The 25352-nt window shown below is 42.9% G+C and overlaps 1 protein-coding gene across 1 annotated transcript; it reads left to right on the forward strand.

Moving 5' to 3' along the window:
* Nucleotides 1–4296: 4296 nt before the first annotated feature.
* On the forward strand, nucleotides 4297–25117 carry TNFRSF6B (TNF receptor superfamily member 6b). The gene is given in 5 exon segments (XM_070748765.1): nucleotides 4297–4713; nucleotides 13691–13810; nucleotides 17592–17967; nucleotides 18999–19193; nucleotides 22385–25117. Coding segments are annotated over 4 exon segments (861 nt in total). The 5' UTR covers nucleotides 4297–4713; nucleotides 13691–13792; the 3' UTR covers nucleotides 22657–25117.
* Nucleotides 25118–25352: the final 235 nt, after the last annotated feature.

Consider the following 25352-nt stretch of genomic DNA (forward strand, 5'->3'; position numbering starts at 1 on the left):
TAGAAAAAAACATATCCTCTACTCTAACCTTAAGCCCTGATTTATTGTAACCTTTTCACTGACTCAAACACAAATGGAACAGAATGGAATCGGAGCTGGGGTCTCCCCTGGTTCAGACTGGTTTTATAGAACCGGCAATAACTTGGTGGTCCGGGTTGCTGGAACCAGCAGCGACCCAGGCTTGCCATGCCCCCAAACTGGCATGGCTATCTTGTTTTTTGCTTTGCGCATGCTCAGAAGCTGTTTCTTGCTTCAGTGAATGTGAAGAAGCTGGGTTTTTTTAGCACTGCTATGCATGTAGCACATAATGCGCAAACTGGCAGTAAAGAAAACCAGAACCGACCCCTGAATGGGATGGGGTGGAGTGGAATGGAATGGAATAGAATAGAATAGAAACATAGAAGACTGATGGCAGAAAAAGACCTCATGATCCATCTAGTCTGCCCTTGTACTATTTTTTGTATTTTATCTTAGGATGGATCTATGTTTATCCCAGGCATGTTTAAATTCAGTTACTGTGGATTTATCAACCACGTCTGCTGGAAGTTTGTTCCAAGGATCTACTACTCTTTCAGTAAAATAATATTTTCTCATGTTGCTTTTGATCTTTCCCCCAACTAACTTCAGATTATGTCCCCTTGTTCTTGTGTTCACTTTCCTATTAAAAACACTTCCCTCCTGAACCTTATTTAACCCTTTGACATATTTAAATGTTTCGATCATGTCCCCCCTTTCCCTTCTGTCCTCCAGACTATACAGATTGAGTTCATGAAGTCTTTCCTGATAGGTTTTATGCTTAAGACCTTCCACCATTCTTGCAGCCCATCTTTGGACCCGTTCAATTTTGTCAATATCTTTTTGTAGAATAACAGAGTTGGAAGGGACCTTGGAGGTCTTCTAGTCCAACCCCCTATACAGGCAGAAAACCCCACACCATTTCATACAAATGTCATCCAATCTCTTCTTAAAACCTTCCAGTATTGGAGCATTCCCAACTTCTGGAGGCAAGTTGTTCCACTGATTAATTTTCTTCACTGACCTTACGGAAAGAATTAACCAGGGACTTCGACTTAGGGTCTGTGGTGGTGGTGGGCTTTACAACTAAACCAGCTTGTTTATATTTCATTTCAACATTCAGTCCAAGAACTCTCACCCCACCCCATGCATGACACAGCAGGAAACATTAAAAATAAATCCCGCAGACTCGACTACATCTCTGTTTGTGTCTGGTGGAGGACTTGGAGGGTTATTTAGAAATCCCACAAAATTATTCGGGAAAATAGCAATTTGGAGACTCTCCATACTCAGAAATCAAGGCAACCTTTGCATTCACCTGGGTGAAAGTGAGTGGGTAGATAATAAACCTATTCAAGGGCCCAGAGGGCTGCCTGAGATCAAAATTATATACCTGTGCATGTGTTTGTGTGTATGTGTATAATTAGATACGTCTAATTAGACTTAGCCATCGACAAAAAAAAATCACACATAACCCTTCCCTGGTATAAGCTGATATAGGAGATGAGCCTGTAGTTTAATGACTAAGGTCTCTACCTTACAAGGCAGAGGCTCCAGGTTCAAATCCCAGTAAGGGTGTGCCTACCTGATGAATGCAAATAAGCCCGAAATAGATCTATAGTCGTCTCCCTTCCTTTTCATTATCACCAAAATATGTTCCTGTTCAAAAAATAAATAAATAAAGGGAACACTCAAAGAACACATCCTAGATCTGAATGAATGAAATGTTCTCATTGAATACTTTGTTCTGTACAAAGTTGAATGTGCACAACAGCAGGTGAAATTTATTTATTTATTCATTCATTCATTCATTTATTTATTCAATTTTTATGCCGCCCTTCTCCTTAGACTCAGGGCGGCTTACAACATGTTAGCAATAGCACTTTTTAACAAAGCCAGCATATTGCCCCCACAATCTGGGTCCTCACTTTACCCACCTCGGAAGGATGGAAGGCTGAGTCAACCTTGAGCCGGTGATGAGATTTGAACCGCTGACCTTCAGATCTACAATCAGCTTCAGTGGCCTGCAGTACAGCACTCTACCTGCTGCGCCACCCCGGCTATATAAATTGATTGTCAATCAGTGTTGCTTCCTAAGTGGACAGTTTGATTTCACAGAAGTTTGATTTACGTGGAGTTATATTATGTTGTTTGAGTGTTCCCTTTATTTTTTTTGAGCAGTGTGTATATGTGTGTGTTTGTGTGTGTGTGAGTGTATATATACACACACACACACAGACCATGTCCAAGAATTTCACAAAACACATCAGGAAATTGCAGCTTCCTGCAATATAACCAGCGGAACTGTAAAAAACTGCGCTACTCAGAACATCACAACAACAGGGCAGACTAGATGGACCATGAGGTCTTTTTCTGCTGTCAGACTTCTATGTTTCTATGTTTCTATCATATATTTTAAGAAGATAGTTGGTTGATACCTAGGACCCTCACAGCAACCCTTATCAACCATTAGCACCAGTCAGTGGTATTTGTGACACTTTTGAGTCGGGCTGGCGCAGTTGTTAGAGTGCAGCACTGCAGGCTGCTTCAGCTAACTGCTAGCTGTAGTTCAAGCAGTTCAAATCTCACCACTGGCTCAAGGTTGATTTAGCCTTCCATCCTTCCGAGGTGGATCAAATGAGGACCCAGATTGTTGGTGGCAAGAGGCTGACTCTGCAAACTGCTTAGAGAGGGCTGTATCAGCATTATGAAGCGGTATATAGGTCTAAATGCTATTGCCATTGCTTTTTTTTTTAATGTTCAGTGATTGAGTTTCTTGTTTATTGAATAAAAGAGATAATACATACATACATACGGGGTGGACAAAAAAATGGAAACACTTGACTTTTTGGCATCATAATGTTTGAACATGTTCAAATCAATCAAAACTTGACATATTTTAATGGGGTTTTTTGTTATTTGGTATGTTTTTTTAAACTACCTTTTTTTTAAACAGAAATTTATGGAAATTGGTTCTAACCTTCTAGAATTGGCAGACCTCTCAGACTTTCAAAGAGGCCAAATTGTTGGAATGTTTGGCGTTTCAAGAGGTCATGTCTCCAAAGTCATGACTGCTTTTGAAAGAAAAGGGAAAACGTCTTCAGCCAAGCATAGGCCTGGTCGAAAGTCAAAGTTGTCTGAGAGAGACCGTGGGACTCTAAAGAGAATTGTTAGAGCGGATCGCAAGACCACAGCTCCTAAAATCACCACAGAGCTCAATGGACATGTACAGAAACCAGTTTCCACAAAAACTGTTCGAAGGGAGCTTTAAAAATCTGGATTCAACGGAAGAGCTGCAAGGTGTTTCCATGTTTCTGTCCACCCCCTGTACATGTGTATATATATGGAGAGAGAGAAATGTAGATATAGATATAATCTATATAATATATAGATTATATATAGTTAGATATAGATCTCTGCGTCTCTATCTATCTATCTATCTATCTATCTATCTATCTATCTATCTATCTATCTATCTATCTATCTATCTTTGTCGTCTATCTATCATCTAGACACAAGAACAGTTTTTTTTCCCCGAACGCCATCACTCTACTAAACAAATAATTCCCTCAACACTGTCAGACTTTCTACTAAATCTGCACTTCTATTTCTACTAGTTTTTCTCATCATTCCTTTCACCCATTTCCTTCCATGTTGACTGTATGACTGTAACTTGTTGCTTATATCCTAAGATTTTTATTAATATTGCTTCTTCATTGCTTATTTGACCCCTATGAAAATCAGTAAGTGTTGTACCACATGATTCTTGACAAATGTATATTTTATTTTATGTACGCTGAGAGCATATGCACCAAGACAAATTCCTTGTGTGTCCAATCACACTTGGCCAATAAAAATTCTATTCTATTCTATTCTATCTATTATCTATCTGTCTGTCTATCCATCCATCCATCCAATCCCCTGGCAATTACATCATTTTCACTTAATTATATTGCTCAATTAACCGAACTTCCGAGTTTGCAGAAAACGCTCAGATTCCCCCAGTGAGTCTAAACCCAAACCCAGCCAGGATATTAGTGCCCACCCCACGCCGCCTCTCATTAACCTGGTTTAAATGCCTGCAAGGGACCTCCAGCCCGTCTCAGCTTTAACATACCGCGCAGAGTGGTTGTTGCGCGAGGGGGCAGGGAGGGAAAGAAAAATGAGACCTCGCAGGGTTACGCGCAAACCGATCGGACGCGAAGGAATAACAGCCTCCGATCTCGGCCAGGGAAACCCAGTAGATCCGGCCGTGCGCGGGCGGAGGAGAGGAAAAATCCATAAGAGAGAGAGAGATCGCTTCCGATCCAAGATCAGGAGAAAGGCGCTGAAAGGGGTCGAAAGCGCGCGGGGCTGACTGGCTGGATCCCACCAGAGAGAAAGCGTCCAGGCGAGGCTTTGCTGATCTTCCGAGGGTCCCACCAGGCTGCTCCGGAGACTGGATCCGGCAGGGGCTGGACTCGATCTCCTTGGGGGGGATGGGGGCATCCCAGTCGGTCCTTCCCCCTTCAGAATCCCCTCTTGTAATCCACCCGCATCGCTCTCCTTGCCTTGACTTTGATGATAATCATCTTCATCTTTTAGTCCAGTGGGCGTTGCGTGGGTGTGAATGTCTTGAGTCAGGAGGGCGCACAGCAATATAAGATCCAAGGACGGCAGCGACCAGGCAGGACCAGCGACCGCGGCGGCGCCTGCAAGGTGAGTGCGCTCGAGGGGAGGGGAAGGCGGCGGGATCGGGTCCCCGAGGCTGCTTGGGAAGGAAGCGGGCGGCGCCCGGGAAGGCAGCGGGGCCGGCCGGGCGTTGCGCCAACCTGGGTCCCGGCCCGGGGAGGAGAAAGTGGGGGTCCTTGCGGGGGGTTCTCCTGCTCGGCCATGGGAGCTGAAGTTTTGTAGAGAACTTTTTCGGACAAAGGGGGATGGTGGTTGTTTTTAACCCGTCAGACGGAGACCCTGAACGAGCAGGGATTGGTAATTAAGACGAAGGAAAGAAAGAAGGAAGGAAGGAAGGAAGGAAGGAAGGAAAGAAGGAAAGAAAGAAGGAAGGAAAGAAAGAAGGAAAGAAGGAAAGAAAGAAAGAAGGAAGGAAAGAAAGAAGGAAAGAAGGAAGGAAAGAAAGAAGGAAGGAAGAAAAGAAAGAAGGAAGGAAAGAAGGAAGGAAGGAAAGAAAGAAAGAAGGAAAGAAGGAAAGAAAGAAGGAAGGAAAGAAAGAAAGGAGGAAAGAAAGAAAGAAGTAAAGAAAGAAGGAAGGAAAGAAAGAAAGAAAGAAGGAAAGAAAGACAGAAAGAAGGAAAGAAAGAAAGAAGGAAAGAAAGAAGGAAAGAAAGAAAGAAAGAAAGAACCAAGCCCAAAGTGCAGAAAGAAATAAACATATCGACAGCATTCTTCGGAGAGGGGCAGCATACAAATCTAATAAATTATTATTATTATTAAGAAAGAAAGAAAAGAAAGAAAGAAAGAAAGAAAGAAAGAAAGAAAGAAAGAAAGAAGCCCAAAGTGCACAAAGAAATAAACATATCGACAGCCTTCCTCTGGTCCACTCATTTTGTCACTTTGTCAAAGAATGCAATAAGAGTAGCCTGGCCTGATCTGTTTTTGACAAACACATGTTGGCTTTTGGTTATGACTTTGTTTGCTTCTAGGTGTCCTAAGGAGCGGTCATAAGTGCACCAGCCTTCCTACTGTCCTTGTCCTACTGTCCCCATTTTTTGTAATCATTTTATGAGTTTATGCCTAGGTTTTGCTTATTTATGGCCATTAATGTGTACCATTTTCTCACATGAGTACAGGAGGAGAAGGGTGGACTATAAATCTAATAAATAAATAAATAATAATAAATAATGTCTCCATGCCTACGTCTATACTGATGCTGCTTTCCTTGCAGTTGACTAAATAAATGAATGAATGAATAGATAAAAAAATCTATTCCATTCCATTTTATTCCTCTCTTCTCTCCCCTCCTTGATCTGGGGTTTTTCTCTACCTATTGAATTAGTATTTCCAAAGACCTCAGGTAGGCAGAGGTTAGGTTTATTGGATTTATATGCCGCCCCTCTCCGCAAACTCGGGGTGGCATATAAATATATGCCAAGAGGTTGTTGTTGTTCAGTGACATTAAGGTTGTGCCAGGCTGTTGGCAGATGGAAAGACCAACACTTGTGTGATGACCCAGCTCCCCAAACACGACAAACCCTTTGAAATGGACTCAAAGATTATTATTAGGAGCACATGATGACAAGTAATAAAATACAGGAAATAGTATAAGGGCAGACTAGATGGACCATCAGGTCTTTTTCTGCCTCCAATCTTCTAGGTTTCTATTTATTTATTTATTTATTTATTTATTTATTCATTCATTCATTCATTCATTCATTCATTTATTTATTTATTCATTCATTTGTCCAATACACAAATACATAGAATAGAATAGAATAGAATTTTTATTGGCCAAGTGTGATTGGACACACAAGGAATTTGTCTTGGTGCATATGCTCTCAGCGTACATAAAATAAAATATACATTTGTCAAGAATCATGTGGTACAACACTTAATGATTGTCATAGGGGTCAAATAAGCAATGAAGAAGCAATATTAATAAAAATCTTAGGATATAAGCAACAAGTTACAGTCATACAGTCAACATGGGAGGAAATGGGTGAAAGGAATGATGAGAAAAACTAGTAGAAATAGAAGTGCAGATTTAGTAGAAAGTCTGACAGTGTTGAGGGAATTATTTGTTTAGTAGAGTGATGGCGTTCGGAAATAAAACTGTTCTTGTGTCTAGTTGTCATGGTGTGCAGTGCTCTGTAGTGACGTTTTGAGGGTAGGAGTTGAAACAATTTGTGTCCAGGATGTGAGGGGTCAGTAAATAGGAAGAAAAATAGACATGTAGTAATATATATAAGGGTAAAAGTGAACTTAGAGGAGAGGATATATGAAAGAAAGAGAATATATATGATAAGTGAGAGAAAGGAAAGACAATTGGACAGGAGACGAAAGGCACACCAGTGCACTTATGTATGCCCCTTACTGGCCTCTTAGGAACCTGGGGAGGTCAATCGTGGAGAGTCTAAGGGAGAAATGTTGGGGGTTAGGGGTTGACACAATTGAGTCTGATAATGAATTCCATGCTTCGATACCTCGATTGTTGAAATCATATTTTTTACAGTCAAGTTTAGAGCGGTTCGTATTAAGTTTGAATCTGTTGTGTGCTCTTGTGTTGTTGCGGTTGAAGCTGAAGTAGTCATTGACCGGTAGGACTATGTTTCTAAGTCTGGCTGTCCACGATATAAATCATTGTCTGCCACATCTATTCATCTCCGTTCCCTGCCTTTTATCCTCAGAGCTACAATTGGGCTTCGCTAATAGCGGTGACACTCCCTTAACAAGGACCAGCCCACGGATTTCCACTGCTTTCTGCACATCTGTGCATCAGGCACTGGACCCAGCTGTTCCTGCTCTTCCTCATCGGCCACCTCCAGTCCTGGGGACTGTTGACTCTCCATCTGAGGGCTGACAGACAGCCCAGGCTCTGCCTCTGTCTCTGTCTCTCTCTCTCTCTATATATATATATATATGTGCCAGCTCATAGAAACATTGGCAGCAGAAAAAGACCTCGTGGTCCATCTAGTCTGCCCTTATACTATTTCCTGTATTTTATCTTAAGATGAATATATGTTTATCCCAGGCATGTTTAAATTCAGTGACTGTGGGTCTACCAACCACGTCTGCTGGAAGTTTATTCCAAGCATCTACTACTCTTTCAGTAGAATAATGTCTACGGAGAGGGGCGGCATATAAATCTAATTAATAATAATAATAATAATAATAATAATAATAATAATAATAATAATAATAATATCTTTCCCCAACTAACTTCAGATCGTGCCCCCTTGTTTTTGTGTTCACTTTCCTATTAAAAACACTTCCCTCCTGGACCTTATTTAACCCTTTAACATATTTAAATGTTTCGATCATGTCCCCCCTTTTCCTTCTGTCCTCCAGACTATACAGATTGAGTTCATAAAATCTTTCCTGATAAGTTTGATGCTTAAGACCTTCCACCATTTTTGTAGCCCATCTTTGGACCCGTTCAAGTTTAACTCCATTCCCTCTTCCCCCTTGGAGCTCTCACGTTGCCTTGATGTTGACCTCACCCCTCTTCCTCCTCCCCCTCTCTGATTTGGAGGGGCCAACAGCTGTCAGGCCACAACAACCTGGCTCTTGAGGAGTCTGCAGGCTGGGTACAGCAGAAGGGATATCTTCTCAACAGAGACCCTTAAATAAATTTTGAAAGATCATTCCCCAATTAGAGCACATATTTTAAGGAAGCCTGAAAGGGACATTCCCCATAAAGAGCCACAGTCGCAGGCTACTTCTGCTGTCTGCTGTCTGTCTGCAATTTGGCAGTTCAGATCTCACCAGGCTTGAGGTTGACTTAGCCTTCTCCGAGGTGGGTAAAATGCGGACCCAGATTGTTGAGGGCAAGATGGCTGATTCTGTAAACCAGTGGTCCCCAACGTTTTTTCCACCAGGGACCAGTTTCAGCAAGACAATTTTTCTATGGCCCAGTGGGAGCGGAAAGGGGCATGGTTGGGGGCGGGATTAAGCATGGGGGTGCTGGTCCTCCCTGCCCCTCTTTCCCGCCATCGTCCTGTGGCCGGCAGAACCTGCCTCCCAAGCCCTGTTGCCCAGCGGGAGCTAAGCGCTGGAGAGAGGGGGTCAGGCTGGCCCTCCTGCCTCCCCCCAGCCAAAAACGCAAAAGCGCCCCGCGGCAGAAGCCAAAAGAGGCTTGAGCCTCTCGGTCCTTCCCGCCCCTCTGTCCCATCCATCGTCCTGTGGCCGGCAGAACCTGCCTCCCGAGGCCTTTTGCCCGGCGGGAGGCGAAGCGCTGGAGGGAGGGGGTGGCGGCATGAGGGCCGGCAGCTGCTGACTCCACGGACCGGTGCAACACGCCCCGCGGCCCGGTACCGGTCCGCGGCCCGGTGGTTGGGGACCCCTGCTGTAAACCATTTAGAGAGGCCTGTAAAAGCACTGTGAAGCGGTAGATAAGTCTAAGGGCTATTGCTATAATACCAGTTTAGAAATTGGTTCAGTTCAAGGTGCTCCTTTGCCAGCATGGCTGTTTGGCCTTCTGGTTTGCCATCTCTCAGAAATGGTGTAGGGTCCCACAGAGTTGGCCTTCTCTGGGTCCCGTCGACTAAACAATGTCGTCTGGCAGGCCCCAGGGGAAGAGCCTTCTCTGTGGTGGCCCCGGCCCTCTGGAATCAACTCTCCCCGGAGATTAGAACTGCTCCTACCCTCCTTGTCTTCCGTAAACTACTTAAGACCCACCTATACCGCCAGGCATGGGGGATTTGAGGCATCTTTCCCCCAGGCTTATTATAATTTATGTTTGGTATGTATGTGCTGTTTGGTTTTTAATTATGATAGGGTTTTTAGTTTTTTAATATTAGATTTGTGCCATTATAATATTGTTTTTATTGTTGTTGTGAGCCGCCCCGAGTCTTCCGAGAGGGGCGGCATACAAATCTAATATATTATTATTATTATTATTATTATTATTATTATTATTATTATTATTGATGATACAAAAATGATCTTAAAGTTGAAATTATTATTATTATTATTATTATTATTATTATTATTATTATTAAATTATTACTTGGGTGGGGGGATGGAATTGGACTGGATGACCTCCAAGGCCCCTTCCAATTCTGTTATTCTGTTCTGTTCATCTTCCCCTTAAATTCCGTATTCATTGCTTCTTATCCTTCTAGCCTTTGATTTATTTAAGCCGCTCCAAGTCAATCTGCCTTTGGCAATTGACCAATGGGAATTTTTGTCAATGCCGATGGAATTGAAATGTTGTGGGATTGCACCCTATTTATAGGATGGGTGGGTGGGTGGGTGGATGGATGGAGGATTGGATTTGATTGGATTGGATTTGTATGCCGCCCCTCTTCGTGGACTCGGGGCGGCTAACAACAGTAGTAAAACAGCATATGACAATCCAATATTAAAACAGTTAAAAACCCTTATTGCAAAACCAAACATACGTACAGACATACCATGCTTAAAATTGTAAAGGCCCAGGGGAAAAGTGTATCTCAGTTCCCCCATGCCTGGCGGCAGAGGTGGGTTTTAAGAAGCTTACGAAAGGCAATACCATAACTGAGACATGGTTTAAGGATTCTAATGAATGGGAAATATCCATACCAGGATATACACTGTATAGGAAGGATAGAATAGAGAGAAGGGGAGGTGGAGTAGCCATTTATATTAAAGAAAGTCTAAAAACAACACTAATTCACAATACATGTCAAGATCTAGAGACTCTCTGGATTTGCATGCAAAATAAAGAAGGTTCTGTCATTAGAATTGGGGTGATCTATAGGCCTCCAGGGCAATCCGAGGAATATGACAACAAGATGGTGGATGAAATTACCCAAATGGCAGTAAAGGGAAATATTGTGGTTATGGGTGATTTCAACATGCCTGATGTTGACTGGAATATCCCCAGTGCCCTTACATGCAAAAGTAAGAATATAGTAGAGGCCTTTACAGGAGCAGCTCTGGCACAGCTGGTTAAGACACCAACTAGAGGGGAGAATATTCTAGATTTAGTTTTTACGAATGGGAATTGGGTTTCAGAGGTCAAGGTGGGAGAAAATTTAGGATGCAGTGACCATCTATGTTTGTGGTTTGATGTAAAAACTAATTGTGAGCAATCCTATAATGCAACCAAAGTATTGGATTTCAGAAAAACAAATTTTAATGCAATGGGAGAATATTTAGATAATGAATTAAAGGGGAGGGATAAAATGGCAGGAGCGAGCACCCAGTGGACTGTATTAAAAAAGGCCATCTTAAAAGCCACTGGACTGTATGTAAGACAAATAACTAAAGGTAAAAGGAAGAAGAAACCGCTATGGTTTAGCAATGATGTAAGGGCTATAGTCAATGAAAAAAAGGCTGCCTATAGGAGGTATAAAGAGTCTGGAAGTATAGCTGGTAGGGAGGTGTATAAAATGAGACAGAAGGAAGCGAAACAGATAATATATGCTGCTAAAGCCTCAAAAGAGGAAGAAATTGCCAAATCTGTAAAGAAGGGGGATAAAACCTTCTTCAGATATATTAGTGATAAGAAGAAGAAAAACTACAGCATCACGAAACTTAGTACCGGGAATAATACATGCATTAATGGGAATAAGGAGATCGCTGACCATTTCAATAGCTACTTCTGTTCAGTTTTCTCAAAAGACACCGTACAAAATAATACTATAGAGGGATATAGCATTGCTTCTAGCTGTACGGATTCAGCTCCAGTGATCTTAGAAGCCGATGTCTTAGAAGAACTTGAACGATTAAAGATAAATAAGGCAATGGGTCCAGATGGCATCCACCCCAGAGTTCTTAAAGAACTCAGATCTGTCATTACTACCCCCCTGACTGATTTGTTTAACCAATCCTTGTTAACAGGAGAAGTTCCTGAGGATTGGAGAATGGCCAGTGTTGTGCCTATTCACAAGAAGGGCAGTAGAGAAGAAGCTGGTAACTACAGGCCAGTTAGCTTGACATCAGTTGTAGTTAAAATGATGGAGACTCTACTCAAAAAGAGGATAAATCAGCACCTAAAAAACAATAACTTATTGGACCCAAATCAGCATGGCTTTACTGAAGGCAAATCATGTCAGACTAATCTCGTTGATTTTTTGACTATGTCACAAAGGTGTTGGATGAAGGTGGTGCCGTGGATATTGCCTACCTGGACTTCAGCAAAGCCTTTGATATGGTTCCACATAAAGAGCTGATAGATAAATTAGTGAAGATTGGACTTAATCCCTGGATAGTTCAATGGATATGCAGCTGGCTGAAGCATAGACATCAGAGAGTTATTGTTAATGGCGAGTATTCTGAGCAGAGTCAGGTTACAAGCGGTGTGCCACAAGGGTCTGTTCTGGGTCCTATTCTTTTTAATATGTTTGTGAGTGACATAGGGGAAGGTTTGGTAGGGAAAGTTTGCCTATTTGCCGATGACTCTAAAGTGTGCAATAGGGTTGATATTCCTGGAGGGGTCTGTAATATGGTAAATGATTTAGCTTTACTAGATAAATGGTCAAAGCAATGGAAACTGCAGTTTAATGTTTCCAAATGTAAAATAATGCACTTAGGGAAAAGGAATCCTCAGTCTGAGTATTGTATTGGCAGTTCTGTGTTAGCAAATACTTCAAAAGAAAAGGATTTAGGGGTAATGATTTCTGACAGTCTCAAAATGGGTGAACAGTGCAGTCAGGCGGTAGGGAAAGCAAGTAGGATGCTTGGCTGCATAGCTAGAGGTATAACAAGCAGGAAGAGGGAGATTATGATCCCGCTATATAGAATGCTGGTGAGACCACATTTGGAATACTGTGTTCAGTTCTGGAGACCTCACCTACAAAAAGATATTGACAAAATTGAACGGGTCCAAAGACGGGCTACAAGAATGGTGGAAGGTCTTAAGCATAAAACGTATCAGGAAAGACTTAATGAACTCAATCTGTATAGTCTGGAGGACAGAAGGAAAAGGGGGGACATGATCGAAACATTTAAATATATTAAAGGGTTAAATAAGGTTCAGGAGGGAAGTGTTTTTAATAGGAAAGTGAACACAAGAACAAGGGGACACAATCTGAAGTTAGTTGGGGGAAAGATCAAAAGCAACATGAGAAAATATTATTTTACTGAAAGAGTAGTAGATCCTTGGAACAAACTTCCAGCAGACGTGGTAGATAAATCCACAGTAACTGAATTTAAACATGCCTGGGATAAACATATATCCATCCTAAGATAAAATACAGAAAATAGTATAAGGGCAGACTAGATGGACCATGAGGTCTTTTTCTGCCGTCAGACTTCTATGTTTCTATGTTTCTAAGGAGGGTGGGGGCAATTCTAATCTCTGGGGGGAGTTGGTTCCAGAGGGCCGGGGCCGCCACAGAGAAGGCTCTTCCCCTGGGTCCCACCAAGCGACATTGTTTAGTTGACGGGACCCGGAGAAGACCCACTCTGTGGGACCTAACTGGTCGCTGGGATTTGTGCAGCAGAAGGTGGTCCCTGAGATAGTCTGGTCTGGTGCCATGAAGGGCTTTATAGGTCATAACCAACACTTTGAATTCTGACCGGAAACTGATTGGTAACCAATGCAGACTGCGGAGTGTTGGAGTAATACAGGCATACTTAGAGAAGCCCATAATTGCTCTCGCAGCTGCATTCTGCATGATCTGAAGTTTCCGAACACTTTTCAAAGGTAGCCCCATGTAGAGAGAGTTGCAGTAGTCGAGCCTCGAGGTGATAAGGGCATGAGTGACTGTGAGCAATGACTCCCGGTCCAAATAGGGCCGCAACTGGCACACCAGGCGAACTGGGCAAACAGGGTAGGAGGAGGGGTGAGAGAGAGAACCTCGGTTTCATTATAAATTCCCCAAACGAGAAACTGAGTTTATTTGTCATCGCAATCGTTCTCGGAGGTAGGAGGACGAGCCGTTTTGTGTTCCGTGGGTTGTGTTGCTATTTCTGCGAACGTTTGCCTGTAAGCAGGTGATGTAGCAGGAAACCTCCTTGCAAGTCTTTTCCTGCTTTGAGAAAAAAAGTCTTCTAGTAATCGCTGCGCTTGCTTTTTCTTGGTTTCCTGCTCCAGAACTGGAAGAAGAAGAAATTTCCATTCCGTGAAGAGTTTGCACAACTACAGACCTCGTAGGATTTCTGGAAAGTGAATCGATTTGACTAACTTTTCAAGAAAATGCCAAATCTGTGCCAGGTAATAAATGTAAAAATAAAATGTTTCCAATGCAGAATGAATGAGCAGGTGTTTAGTGTAAAGAGGTCAGTAAGGGGTGTGCATAAGTGCACTAGTGTGCCTCCCGTCCCCTGTCCTATTGTCTCTCCTATATCTTCTATATCGCATCTACTATTCTTCTATTCTATTCTTCTTATACTGCTGTCAAAATATTCTTCTATTCTCTCTTATTGATATATTCTATTCCTATATTTCCAGAAAACCCACTTCTATTCTTTCTTTATTACATTTTACTCAAGTATATCCTCTATAACCTTCATTGTGTATTATTGTGCAATGGACAAAATGAATAAATAAGTAATAGAATCCTAGCGGCCAGTTAGGTCCCACAGAGTTGGCCTTCTCCGTGTCCCGTCGACTAAAGGATGTCGGCTGGCGGGACCCAGGGGAAGAGCCTTCTCTGTGGTGGCTCCGACCCTCTGGAACCAGCTCCCCCCCAGAGATTAGGATTACCCCCATCCTCCTTGCCTTTCGTAAACTCCTTAAAACCCACCTCTGCCATCAGGCATGGGGGAACTGAGACTTCTCCCCCTTGTCCATGTAATTTTTGTGTATGATATGATTGTGTGTATGTTTTTATATATTGGGGTTTTTTTTAGACTTTTTAATGTAAAATTGTTATTTTTAGATTTTAAATATTAGATTTGTTACCATGTGTTCTGTCTGGGTTCCCCCAGACCTCAACACCAACTGGAAAAAACAGCCAGACACTCTGGTAAAAGCAAAAGTACTTTATAGCTGGAAAAAATAAACACAGAGGAAAACCTGTTCTTCCCAACAGACAGGCTATAATACTTTACAGCAGAGTCCTGATGTCCAGACAATACAGCCAGCTTCTTGCTGGCACACCCACCCCAAGGTTTCAGTAGTCAAAGGCACAAACCAGGATTCCAAGACGCCAAAGTTCACAGCCAGGTCCCAAGACTCTCAAAGATAAAACTCCACAAGCCAGGAAGGGTGGGTCTGCCTTTTAGCCTTTCCAAAGAGCACCACACCCAAACCCAGCTGTTGCCTCTTTAATGCTGAAAGTACCTAGCCAATTGGTCCCTTCGCTGTGTAGCTCTTCTCTGTCGCAGATCAGTTATGGCTTGTGCATTTTCCTCTAAGGAATCCAGGCTGCTTGCTGGGGAGAGCTCCCACTGGGAGGACTCTGGCTGTCCTCCCTCTTCTTCAGCCTGGTATTCCTCCTCCTCGTCTGCCTGCACCTCCTGTTCCTCATCCTCCCCCTCTGAGCAGGAAACCGACAGAAGATCAGCCGTTCCCTGAGGGGCCTCAGACGGAACCACAACACCATGTATTGTTTTTTATCACTGTCGTGAGCCGCCCTGAGTCTACGGAGAGGGGCGGCATACAAATCTAATAAATAATAATAATAATAATAAATAATAAAAATAAATAAGAATCCAGGAGAAGCTTTATTTTATTAAAGCTGTGGGGCAGATGGTCTTTCTTCCCAGCACGAGATAGAACTAGGAGGCAGAAATTATAAGGAGGTATTGTGTTTCCATGCAAGTGGAGAAATGCTTTAAAAAATTTTTTTTAAATGGGGTGCCTAATCAGACCTATATGGGGGTGGAACTCCAAGCTTTGTTCTCAGTGAAATGTGCCGAGGGGCCCCATTACAATCAGTTTATCCCCATCTGAAGGACGTGAAAGCCCACCCACCTAAAAGGAAAAAGGAAGATAAAGGCATGAGGACCAGGGTTTCTTTTGTTTGGTTTTGTCATCGTATTTTTTTATATTATTATTATTATTGTTGTTGTTGTTGTATTGTCGCTGCTGCTGTTGTTGTTTGTTGTTGTTTTGTTGTTATTTTATTTTATTTTATTATTTTATTTTATTTTATTTTGTTTTATTTTATTTTATTTATTTTATTTTATTTTATTTTATTTTATTTTATTTATTATATTTTATTATATTTTATTTTATTTTATTTTATTTTATTTTATTTTTATGTATTATTACATAAAAATAAATATGTAAATATGCATGCTTATTATTGAGTAGTACTGTCTGTTTTTTAATAATAGGGGTTTTTAGGAATAATTTTTAATTATTGGATTTGTTGTACATTGTTTATTGTTGCTGTGTGCCGCCCCGAGTCTTCGGGGAGGGGCCGCATACAAATCTAATAAATTATTAGTATTATTATTAGTATTATTATTATTATTATTAGTAGTAGTAGTAGCAGTAGTAGTATTATTAGTATTATTATTATTATTAGTAGTAGTAGTAGTATTAGTGTTAAATTTATTATTTATTATTATTTTATTTTAGTTTAATTTATATTTCAGTTTATTTTATTATTATTATTATTTTTTTATTTATTGTATTTATTATTTATTTTATTATTATTATTATTATTATTATTATTATTATTATTATTATTATTATTATTTTAAACTTGCTTGCCACCCATCTCACATTGACTCTTAAAAGTCAAAGCTCTAAAGCTCCAGTCACACCTGCCCCCTGGTCAGTTTCCAAATTGACTACTGCCATGCACTCTCTGTGGGACTAACCCTTGAAGTGTATCCAGAAGCTGAAGCTGGAATTTATGACGGTCGCAGTGTCCTCAGATGTCCCACCATCCCCTTTTGCGACCTTCTGCCAAGCAAAGTCAACCAGGAAGTTGGATTCACTTCACAACCACTAATTTAACAACTGTAACAATTCACGGTACAACTGTGGCAAGAATGGTCATAAAATGGGGTGAAATTCATTTAACATAGAAACATAGACGGCAGAAAAAGACCTCATGGTCCATCTAGTCTGCCTTTATACTATTTCCTGTATTTTATCTTAGGATGGATACATGTTTATCCCAGGCATGTTTAAATTCAGTGACTGTGGATTTACCAACCATGTCTGCTGGAAGTTTGTTCCAAGCATCATCTACTCTTTCAGTAAAACAATATTTTCTCACGTTGCTTCTGATCTTTTCCCCCAACTAACTTCAGATTGTGTCCCCTTGTCCTTGTGTTCACTTTCATATTAAAAACACTTCCCTCCTGAATCTCTTTTAGCCCTTTAACATATTTAAATGTTTCGATCATGTCCCCATTTTCCCTTCTGTCCTCCAGACTATACAAATTGAGTCCATTAAATCTTTCCTGATATGTTTTATGCTTAAGACCTTCCACCATTTTTGTAGCCCGTCTTTGGACCTGTTCAATTTGATCAACATCTTTTTGTAAGTGAGGTCTCCAGAACTGAACCCAGTATTCCAAATGTGGTCTCACCAGTGCTGTATATAGTGGGATCACAATCTCCCTCTTCCTGCTTGTTATATCTCTAGCTATGCAGCCAAGCATTCTACTTGCTTTCCCTACCACCTGACCGCACTGTTCACCCATTTGGAGACTGTCAGAGATCACGACCCCTAAATCCTTCTCTTCTGAAGTTTTTGCTAACACAGAACTGCCAATACAATACTCAGATTGAGGATTCCTTTTCCCCAAGTGCATTATTTTACATTTGGAAACATTAAACTGCAGTTTCCATTGCTTTGACCACTTATCTAGTAAAACTAAATCATTTGCCATATTACTTACATCCATTTTTTGTGCTTGTGACCAGAAATCACTACCCCTAAATCCTTCTCTTCTGAAGTTTTTGAGTCATTTAATAAGTCTCTTTGTTTTTACTGTGAGAATTTTGGTCTCTAGCTGTGTTGGTGACTAGCTGTGTCTGGGAATCTCTGCTAACTTGTCTTCCTTCCCCTCCTCTCCCCCGTCACTAGTGGACGATTTGGAGCGTCTTGCTCGGGAGTACCCTGACCCATGTTTCCGGGCCCAGCTTTGAAGGGAAAGACCCCAACACCCACGAGAAGCTGTTGTGTGATCAGTGCCCCCCGGGGAAAAGCATGGCCGCACCTTGCACCCGGGACAAAAAGACGACGTGCAATCCGTGTGCAAAGGATCACTTCACCCAGTATTGGAACTACCTGGACAGGTGCTTGTACTGCAGCGCCCGTTGCAACATGCTGGAGGTGGAGGTGGTGCCGTGCAACGGGACACACAACAGGGTGTGCGAGTGCAAGCCGGGCTACCATGCTGAGTCACTCTTTTGCATCAAGGACTCCACGTGCCCTCCGGGAAGTGGAGTGGTGGAGCCAGGTACGTACCTGGGGGGAGGAAGACGGACAGCAACCTGTTTCTTTGGGGGGGGGTAGGGTGAACTGGAACAGGCAGGCATCTCTTGGGAGTAGTTTGGAGGGGTGGGAAGCCTGAAGGATCGACCCTTCAAATTGGTGTTTCTGAAGCACAACAATTATAAAATCTATGACTTCTCCCTTCTCGTCTTCCTTCCTTCCTTCCTTTCCTCCCTCCCTCCCTCCTTCCATTTCTTCCTGATCAACCTTCCTCCTTTCCTCTCCTCTTTCCTCTCCCCTCCCCTCCTCCTTCCTTTTTTCTTCCTCTCCACTCCTCTCCTCTTTCCCTCCCCCTTCACTATTTTCTCCTCTTGTTTCCCCTTCCCTCTCGTCTTTTCTTTCCTCTCCGCTCCTCCTTCCCTTTTCTCTCTCCTCCCTACTCCACTCCTTTTTCCTCCCCTCTCCTGTCCCCTCTTCTCCTTCCTTTTTCTCTCCCCTCTACTCCACCCATCTCCTCTTTCCCCTCCCCTTCTCCTTCCCTTTTCCTTCCTCTCCTCTCCACTACTCTCCTCTTTCCTTCCCCTTCACTATTTTCTCCTTTCTTCCCCTCTCACCTCCGCTTTTCTTTCCTGCCCACTCCGCCCTCCCTTTTCTCACACTCTCCTCCCCACTCCACTCATCTCCTCTTTCCTCCCCTTTCCTGTCCCCTCCTCTCCACCTTCCCTTTTCTCTCCACTCCACTCATCTTCTCTTTCCCCTCCCCTCCCCTTTCCTCCCCTCCTTTCCCCTCCTCATCCCTTCCCTTCTTCTCCCTTCCCTTCTTTCCCCTTCTTCCCTTTTAAGGTTTTATTTTATTATTTTGACATGCCTTGATAAAGCCCCCCCCCATTTTATGTACGCTGAGAGCATCTGCACCAAGACAAATTCCTTGTGTGTCCAATCACACTTGGCCAATCAAGAACTCTATTCTATTTTATTCTATTCCCACAAGGCAGCAGCCGCGGGACGTGGTAGGATAGAAAGCTAGACCTTCCCTTCTGCTCCTGTTTTTTCCAGGTACCCCCCATAAAGACACCGAGTGCAGAGTTTGCCCAGAGGGGACCTTTTCCAGCAACCATTCCAGGAAAGAGACCTGCCAGACCCACCAGAACTGCTCTGCGCAAGGCTTTCGAGACAACGTGCCGGGCACCCGTTTCCACGATGCCTATTGAACCACCTGCAGGGCTGACGAAGGCTCGCAGGAGGGCTCAGGTAAGACCCCCCTTCCCCACCTGAGACTTGCAGGTAGTCCTCAACATAGAAACTGTTGGTATGTCTCGGTGCAGCTAGGCCAGTGTTTCCCAACCTTGGCAACATGAAGATATCTGGACTTCAACTCCCAGAATTCCCCAGCCAGCAAATGCTGGCTGGGGAATTCTGGGAGTTGAAGTCCAAATATCTTCAAGTTGCCAAGGTTGGAAAACACTGAGCTAGGCTATGAAACCTTCGACATACGCTGAGCAGAGATTAAGGAAGAGTGTGGATGTGTGATACAGCCAATAATGACACAGACTTAGTGTTGTGTCGGGCTCTCTGGTAGATTCCTCCCAACAATTCACAGGTACAAATTTCAGACACACACACGTTTGAAAATTCAAAACAATTTTCTTTATAATGAAAATTCACTTAAACCAAGCCCTCTTTTGGGATAGCCAAGAGCACTCGTCTCCAAACAAACTGGTAATTTGTACAAGTCCCTTATCAGTTCTGTGATACTTAGCTTGCAGCTGGGAGGCAATTCACAGTCCTTCACACACTTTGCTCTGGTTTAGTTTCCAAGCGGGGAAAAATCAGCACACAAAAGGTCAAAGTCAGCAAAGCAGGCACGAAATACAACGATCAGATAATCCTCCACAATGGCCAAACCCACAGCCTGCTCTTTATAGCAGCCTCACTAATGACCACAGCCCCACCCAACCATAGGTGGCCTCATTTTCTTTGATAATAATCTCTCAGTTGTTGTTGCCTATGCATCACTCTCCGCATGCGTGGCTGTATCATTAACTCTTGTTCTGAATCCAAGGAGGAGCTAGATAATTGATCTCCTTCTGAGCTGTCTGCCACACTCTCCTCCTCCCTGTCACTCATGTCTTCTTGGTCAGAGGAGCCTTCATCTGCAGATTCCACCGTGGGCGAAACAGGCCTGCAGCAGGTGGATGTCTCCCCCACATCCACAGTCCTTGGGGCAGGAGCAGGGCCAGAGCTAACCACAATACTTAGTATGCTGAATAAGTACTATTTACATATATATGTAAAGCAGAAATAATCTACAAACCGCACATAGCAAGCGCTAAGCAAAATACACTCCCCCCTCAAGGTAAAGGCAAAAAGGTGAATGAGCAATCCAGCATCATTGTCAGGAGAGAGTACTGGCGCCCTCTTATGGCTAACCAGCCAAAGTCCTTAAAGTGATATTACAACTGTAAATATATTAACTACAATAGGCAGTTTAACAGACATGGCAATACCAAATAACAGTATGTACCATATACTAACAGAAACACAACCGGGATCAGATTTTCCATTGCTAAGTAGGCAGTTCTTAAGTGAGACATGTCCGATACTTCAACTCTTTTCTGCCACCGTGGTTAAGTGCATCATTGCAGTTGTTAGGTGAATCACATGGTTATTAAGTCAATCTGGTTTTCCCACCACCCCGCCCCATCGACTTTGATTGATGGAAGTTTATCTATTTATTTATTTGTTTATTGGACTTTTATGCCGCCCCTCTCCGAAGACTCGGGGCGGCTTACAACATATAATGAACAATATACAATGTCTTAGATCCAATTAGTTAAATTTAAAAGTTTTTTTAAAACCGAAAAACCCCCATAAAAAATAGTCATTCCATTCACTCAACATTCTCTCAACACATTCATTGGCCGGCGGGGGGGGGGGGGGGGCACGAACCAACAACAACCGTGGCCAAATTGTATGAATGTTTAGTATGCATTTTGGGTTAGTTTATCATATTTATTAGGGATTTTAATTAATGGTTAAATGACTTAGTTTTTATATTTGACTTCTTTTTATTGTCTTGTATTTTATACTGCTGTAAGCCGCCCCGAGTCCTTCGGGATTGGGTGGCATAGAAGTTGAATAAATAAATAAATTCCTCATGATTTGCCTAAAGTTCCCCAGTTGGCTTTCATGCCTAAGGCAAGAATAGAACTCAGTGATGGACTCCTACGGGTACGGTCAGATCTGCAGTACCGTTAGCAAAATTTTGGTCAGGTACTTAGTACCGGTAGCAAAATTTTGATTTTTTTTCTTTTTTTCCCTTCTGGGCTCTGGGTATGTTTTTCCTATCGCAATAAGTGAGTTCGAATGTGTATAATTTTAGAGGAGATGTGTGTACAGTGATACCTTGTCTTACAAACTTAATTGGTTCCGGGGCGAGGTTCTTAAGGTGAAAAGTTTGTAAGACGAAACAATGTTTCCCATAGGAATCAATGGAAAAGTGATTAATGCGTGCAAGCCCAAAATTCACCCCTTTTGCCAGCCGAAGCACCCGTTTTTGCGCTGCTGGGATTCCGCTGAGGCTCACCTCCACTCCATGGGAAACCCCACCTCCAGACTTCCGTGTTTTTGTGATGCTGCAGGGGAATCCTAGCAGCCCAAAAACGGGCGCTTCTCTGGCAACGGAAGTCCAGAGGTGGGATTTCCCAGCGAGGGGAGCCTGAGCAAAATTGCAGCATCGCAAAAACACGGAAGTCCTCAAAACCCCACCTCCGGACCTCTGTGTTTTTGCAATGCTGCGATTTCACTGAGGCTCCCCTCGCTGGGATGCCCTGGCTCCGGACTTCCGTTGCCAGTGAAGCACCTGTTTTTGCACTGCTGGGATTCCCCTGCTGGGATTCCCCTGCAGCATCACAAAAAACAGAAGTCCGGAGGTGGGGTTTCCCATGGAGGGAAGCCTCAGGGGAATCCCAGCAGCACAAAAATAGGTGCTTCGCTGGCAACGGAAGTCCGGAGCCAGGGCATCCCAGCGGCGGCGGTGGGATTGTAAGGTGAAAATAGTTTGTAAGAAGAGGCAAAAAAATCTTAAACCCCGGGTTTGTATCTTGAAAAGTTTGTATGACGAGGCGTTTGTAAGACGAGGTATCACTGTACATACACTTTATATAGTAGATAATCAGGAGTGGGCTACCGTCCAGATGGGAAGGGGGAACGCAGTGGGGTAGCGAAAATGGAGCTCCAGAGCACCCAATTTGCACTGAAAGATGTTGAAACAAAAGGCATAAGCCACCCCCAAAGTGTGGTAGTAAAAATTTTGATAGCCCATCACTGGTAATACTCACCGTCCCCTGATTTCTAGGCTGGAGCTCTAATCATTAGACCAAACTGTTTCTCCCAACACCTCTTATTCAACGTGTGTTTCCCACCCGTTCTTTCTCTTCTAGGTACGGGAGACTGTTACGAGGCAGCCCTTGACTTTGTAGCATTCCAAATAAAGTCCTCGAGGAGGCTCCGCCGTCTGTATCGTAACCTCACCGGGACGGAGAAGAACAAACCCACTGCAGAGCTCCAGCTGGACCTTCATCGCTACCTGCTCCAGCTCAAGAACCAGATTGGGAAGGAGCAAACATGGAACAAGGTCCGAGCAGCCCTGACAAAGATGAAGTCGGAACCCTTTCTGCAGAACGTCCAAAAGAGGTTCTCTTTGGGTGTATGAGGCCACTTGGTACGGGGATTATTATGTCGTCGGTGTAAAATGGTTGATCATGGATTTATGGACTTGGATCATTGAGTTAATGTATTTATTTTTAAAAAACAGCTTTGTACAACTGTGTACAGACTGCACTAGGAAAGCAGAATAGACGCCCTCCATCCTTGGACCACGCAACTGTAGCCCGGAAGGAGCCGCCATTTGGAGGGGCACAATTCCCAGCGGCATCTCAGAAAATGGTGTTCACTTCTGGGACACAGCCAGGCGGTCCACGGATGCTGAGTGGCCTTCCCTCCTTCTCTGACATGAAATTTGGAGATCTGGTTCGGATCACGAGCTGGTACAAAGCGTACCAGTCACAGGCAGCTGTACGGACCTATCACTGTGTGTTTGCATTTCTGTATTGTACATTCTGCATTGTGTAAATGTCTGCATGTTTACATTCCTTAGTCTAATCATGGTCTGTTACATTTCAAGCAAAGATATAGTGCCTCTACTTGAACCTACAGTATGTGCCTCCTCCTTTTCAAGCGCAGGAACTTTGGAGAAGTTGTTCTGCTCAATTGCTTTTTCACATTCGGGGAACAGTTACGAGAGTTGTGTAGGAAACCAAGGGAGGAAATTGGCTGTTTCCTCCCAGGAGATTCCTAGAGAGGCCCCACAGAGGCTTCTCCCTGTCTTTTCTAGCCCTGTTTCCTCCCAGGAGATTCCTAGAGAGGCACCACAGAGGCTTCTGCTCGCCTTTTCCAGCCCTGTTTCCTCCCAGGAGATTTCCAGAGAGGCACCACAGAGGCTTCTCCCTGCCTTTTCCAGCCCTGTTTCCTCCCAGGAGATTTCCAGAGAGGCACCACAGAGGCTTCTCCTCGCCTTTTCCAGCCCTGTTTCCTCCTAGGAGATTCCTAGAGAGGCACCACAGAGGCTTCTCCCTGCCTTTTCCAGCCCTGTTTCCTCCCAGGAGATTTCCAGAGAGGCACCACAGAGGCTTCTCCTCGCCTTTTCCAGCCCTGTTTCCTCCTAGGAGATTCCTAGAGAGGCACCACAGAGGCTTCTCCCTGCCTTTTTCCGGTTAGTTTCGGAGGCTCAGATTTGTAAGTGGAAAATGGTTCTTGAGAAGAGGCAAAAAAAACCTTAAACACCCGGTTCTTATCTAGAAAATGTGTAAGTAGAGGCATTCTTAGGTAGAGGTACCACTGTATAGCAAGGAAAGTCATAAAATGGGGAGCTGCTCGCTTAACATTCGTCTAGCTTAGCAACAGAAATTTTGGGCTCAACTTTGGTCGTCGTTACCTTATCTTTGTTATGAGTGACTTTGTAAATTCTCTTTGTTCTCAGTTGTACTCGCAGCCTCAAAGACCCATGTAGATCTACCTTTTCAAAGAGTAGATTTTAGTACATAGATTTTATTTTTTCTTAGATTTATATTTTTTTAAGCTTGTATGCAATTAAAGATAAGTCACTGAAATGTTAATAAATATGTTGACCCCTGCTGTTAAAATCTTTTCTTCTTGTTGTAAAGTCTCCTAGGTATTGGCTTGTGATAATTCATCCTTCTTTCCCCAAAATAGCCCCTTTGGGGAATTCTGGGAGTTGAAGTCCAAACATCTTAACATTGCCCCTTTATTCCATTCTATCTGGGGTCAAAATAGCCCCTGCCAAGAATTCTTTTCTTTCTTTGCCTGCATTTACCCAGTTAGGTCCCACAGAGTTGGCCTTCTCTGGGTCCCGTCGACTAAACAATATCGTTTGGCGGGACCCAGGAGAAGAGCCTTCTCTGTGGCGGCCCCGACCCTCTGGAACCAGCTCCCCCAGGAGGTCAGAACTGCCCCCACCCTCCTTACCCTGGGCCTATACAGTTTATACATGGTATGTTTGTGTGTATGCTTACTTTTAATAATGGGGTTTTTAGTGTTTTTTAAATTATTAGATTTGTTCTTACATTGTCTTTGTTATTGTTGTGAGCCGCCCCGAGTCTATGGAGAGGGGCGGCATACAAATCTAATAAATAAATGAATGAATGAATGAATGAATGAATGAATGAATAAGTAAATAAATAAATAAATAAATAAATAAATAAATAAATAAATAAATAAATGTTTTGCACCACCCCATATTGAGAACATCAATTTTGCTAATGAAAAATATACTGCTCAAAAAGTAATAATAAAGAGAACACTTAAACAACACAATATAACTCCAAGTAAATCAAACGCCTGTGAAATCAAACTGTCCACTTAGGAAGCAACACTGACTGACAATCAATTTCACATATTGTCAGCTATTCAACTTTGTACAGAACCAAGTATCCAATGAGAATATTTCATTCATTCCGATCTAGGATGTGTTCTTGGAGTGTTCCCTTTATTTTTTTGAGCAGTGTATGAATGGTATGTATTTATGCAGATTCAATAATTTACCTATGGGTTTTAATTAGGGTTTTATAGTTTTAGAGTGTATATTTGACTTCTTTTTATTGTATTTGTAATTTTATATTGTTGTAAACTGACCTGAGCCCTTCGGGATTGGGCGACATAGAAGTTGAATTAAATAAAATAATAAGAAATAAATATACTGGTAAGTCTAAGTGCTATTGCTGCCTACCTACCTATCCATCCATTTATCCATCTATCCGAATGCAGTATTGTAGGCTAACTCTACCCACTGCAGAGGGAAGTGAAGCATTAGAAAGTAGTATATAAGTCTAA

The sequence above is a fragment of the Erythrolamprus reginae genome, chromosome 3, assembly GCF_031021105.1.
Source record: "Erythrolamprus reginae isolate rEryReg1 chromosome 3, rEryReg1.hap1, whole genome shotgun sequence".
Lineage (NCBI taxonomy): Eukaryota > Metazoa > Chordata > Lepidosauria > Squamata > Dipsadidae > Erythrolamprus > Erythrolamprus reginae.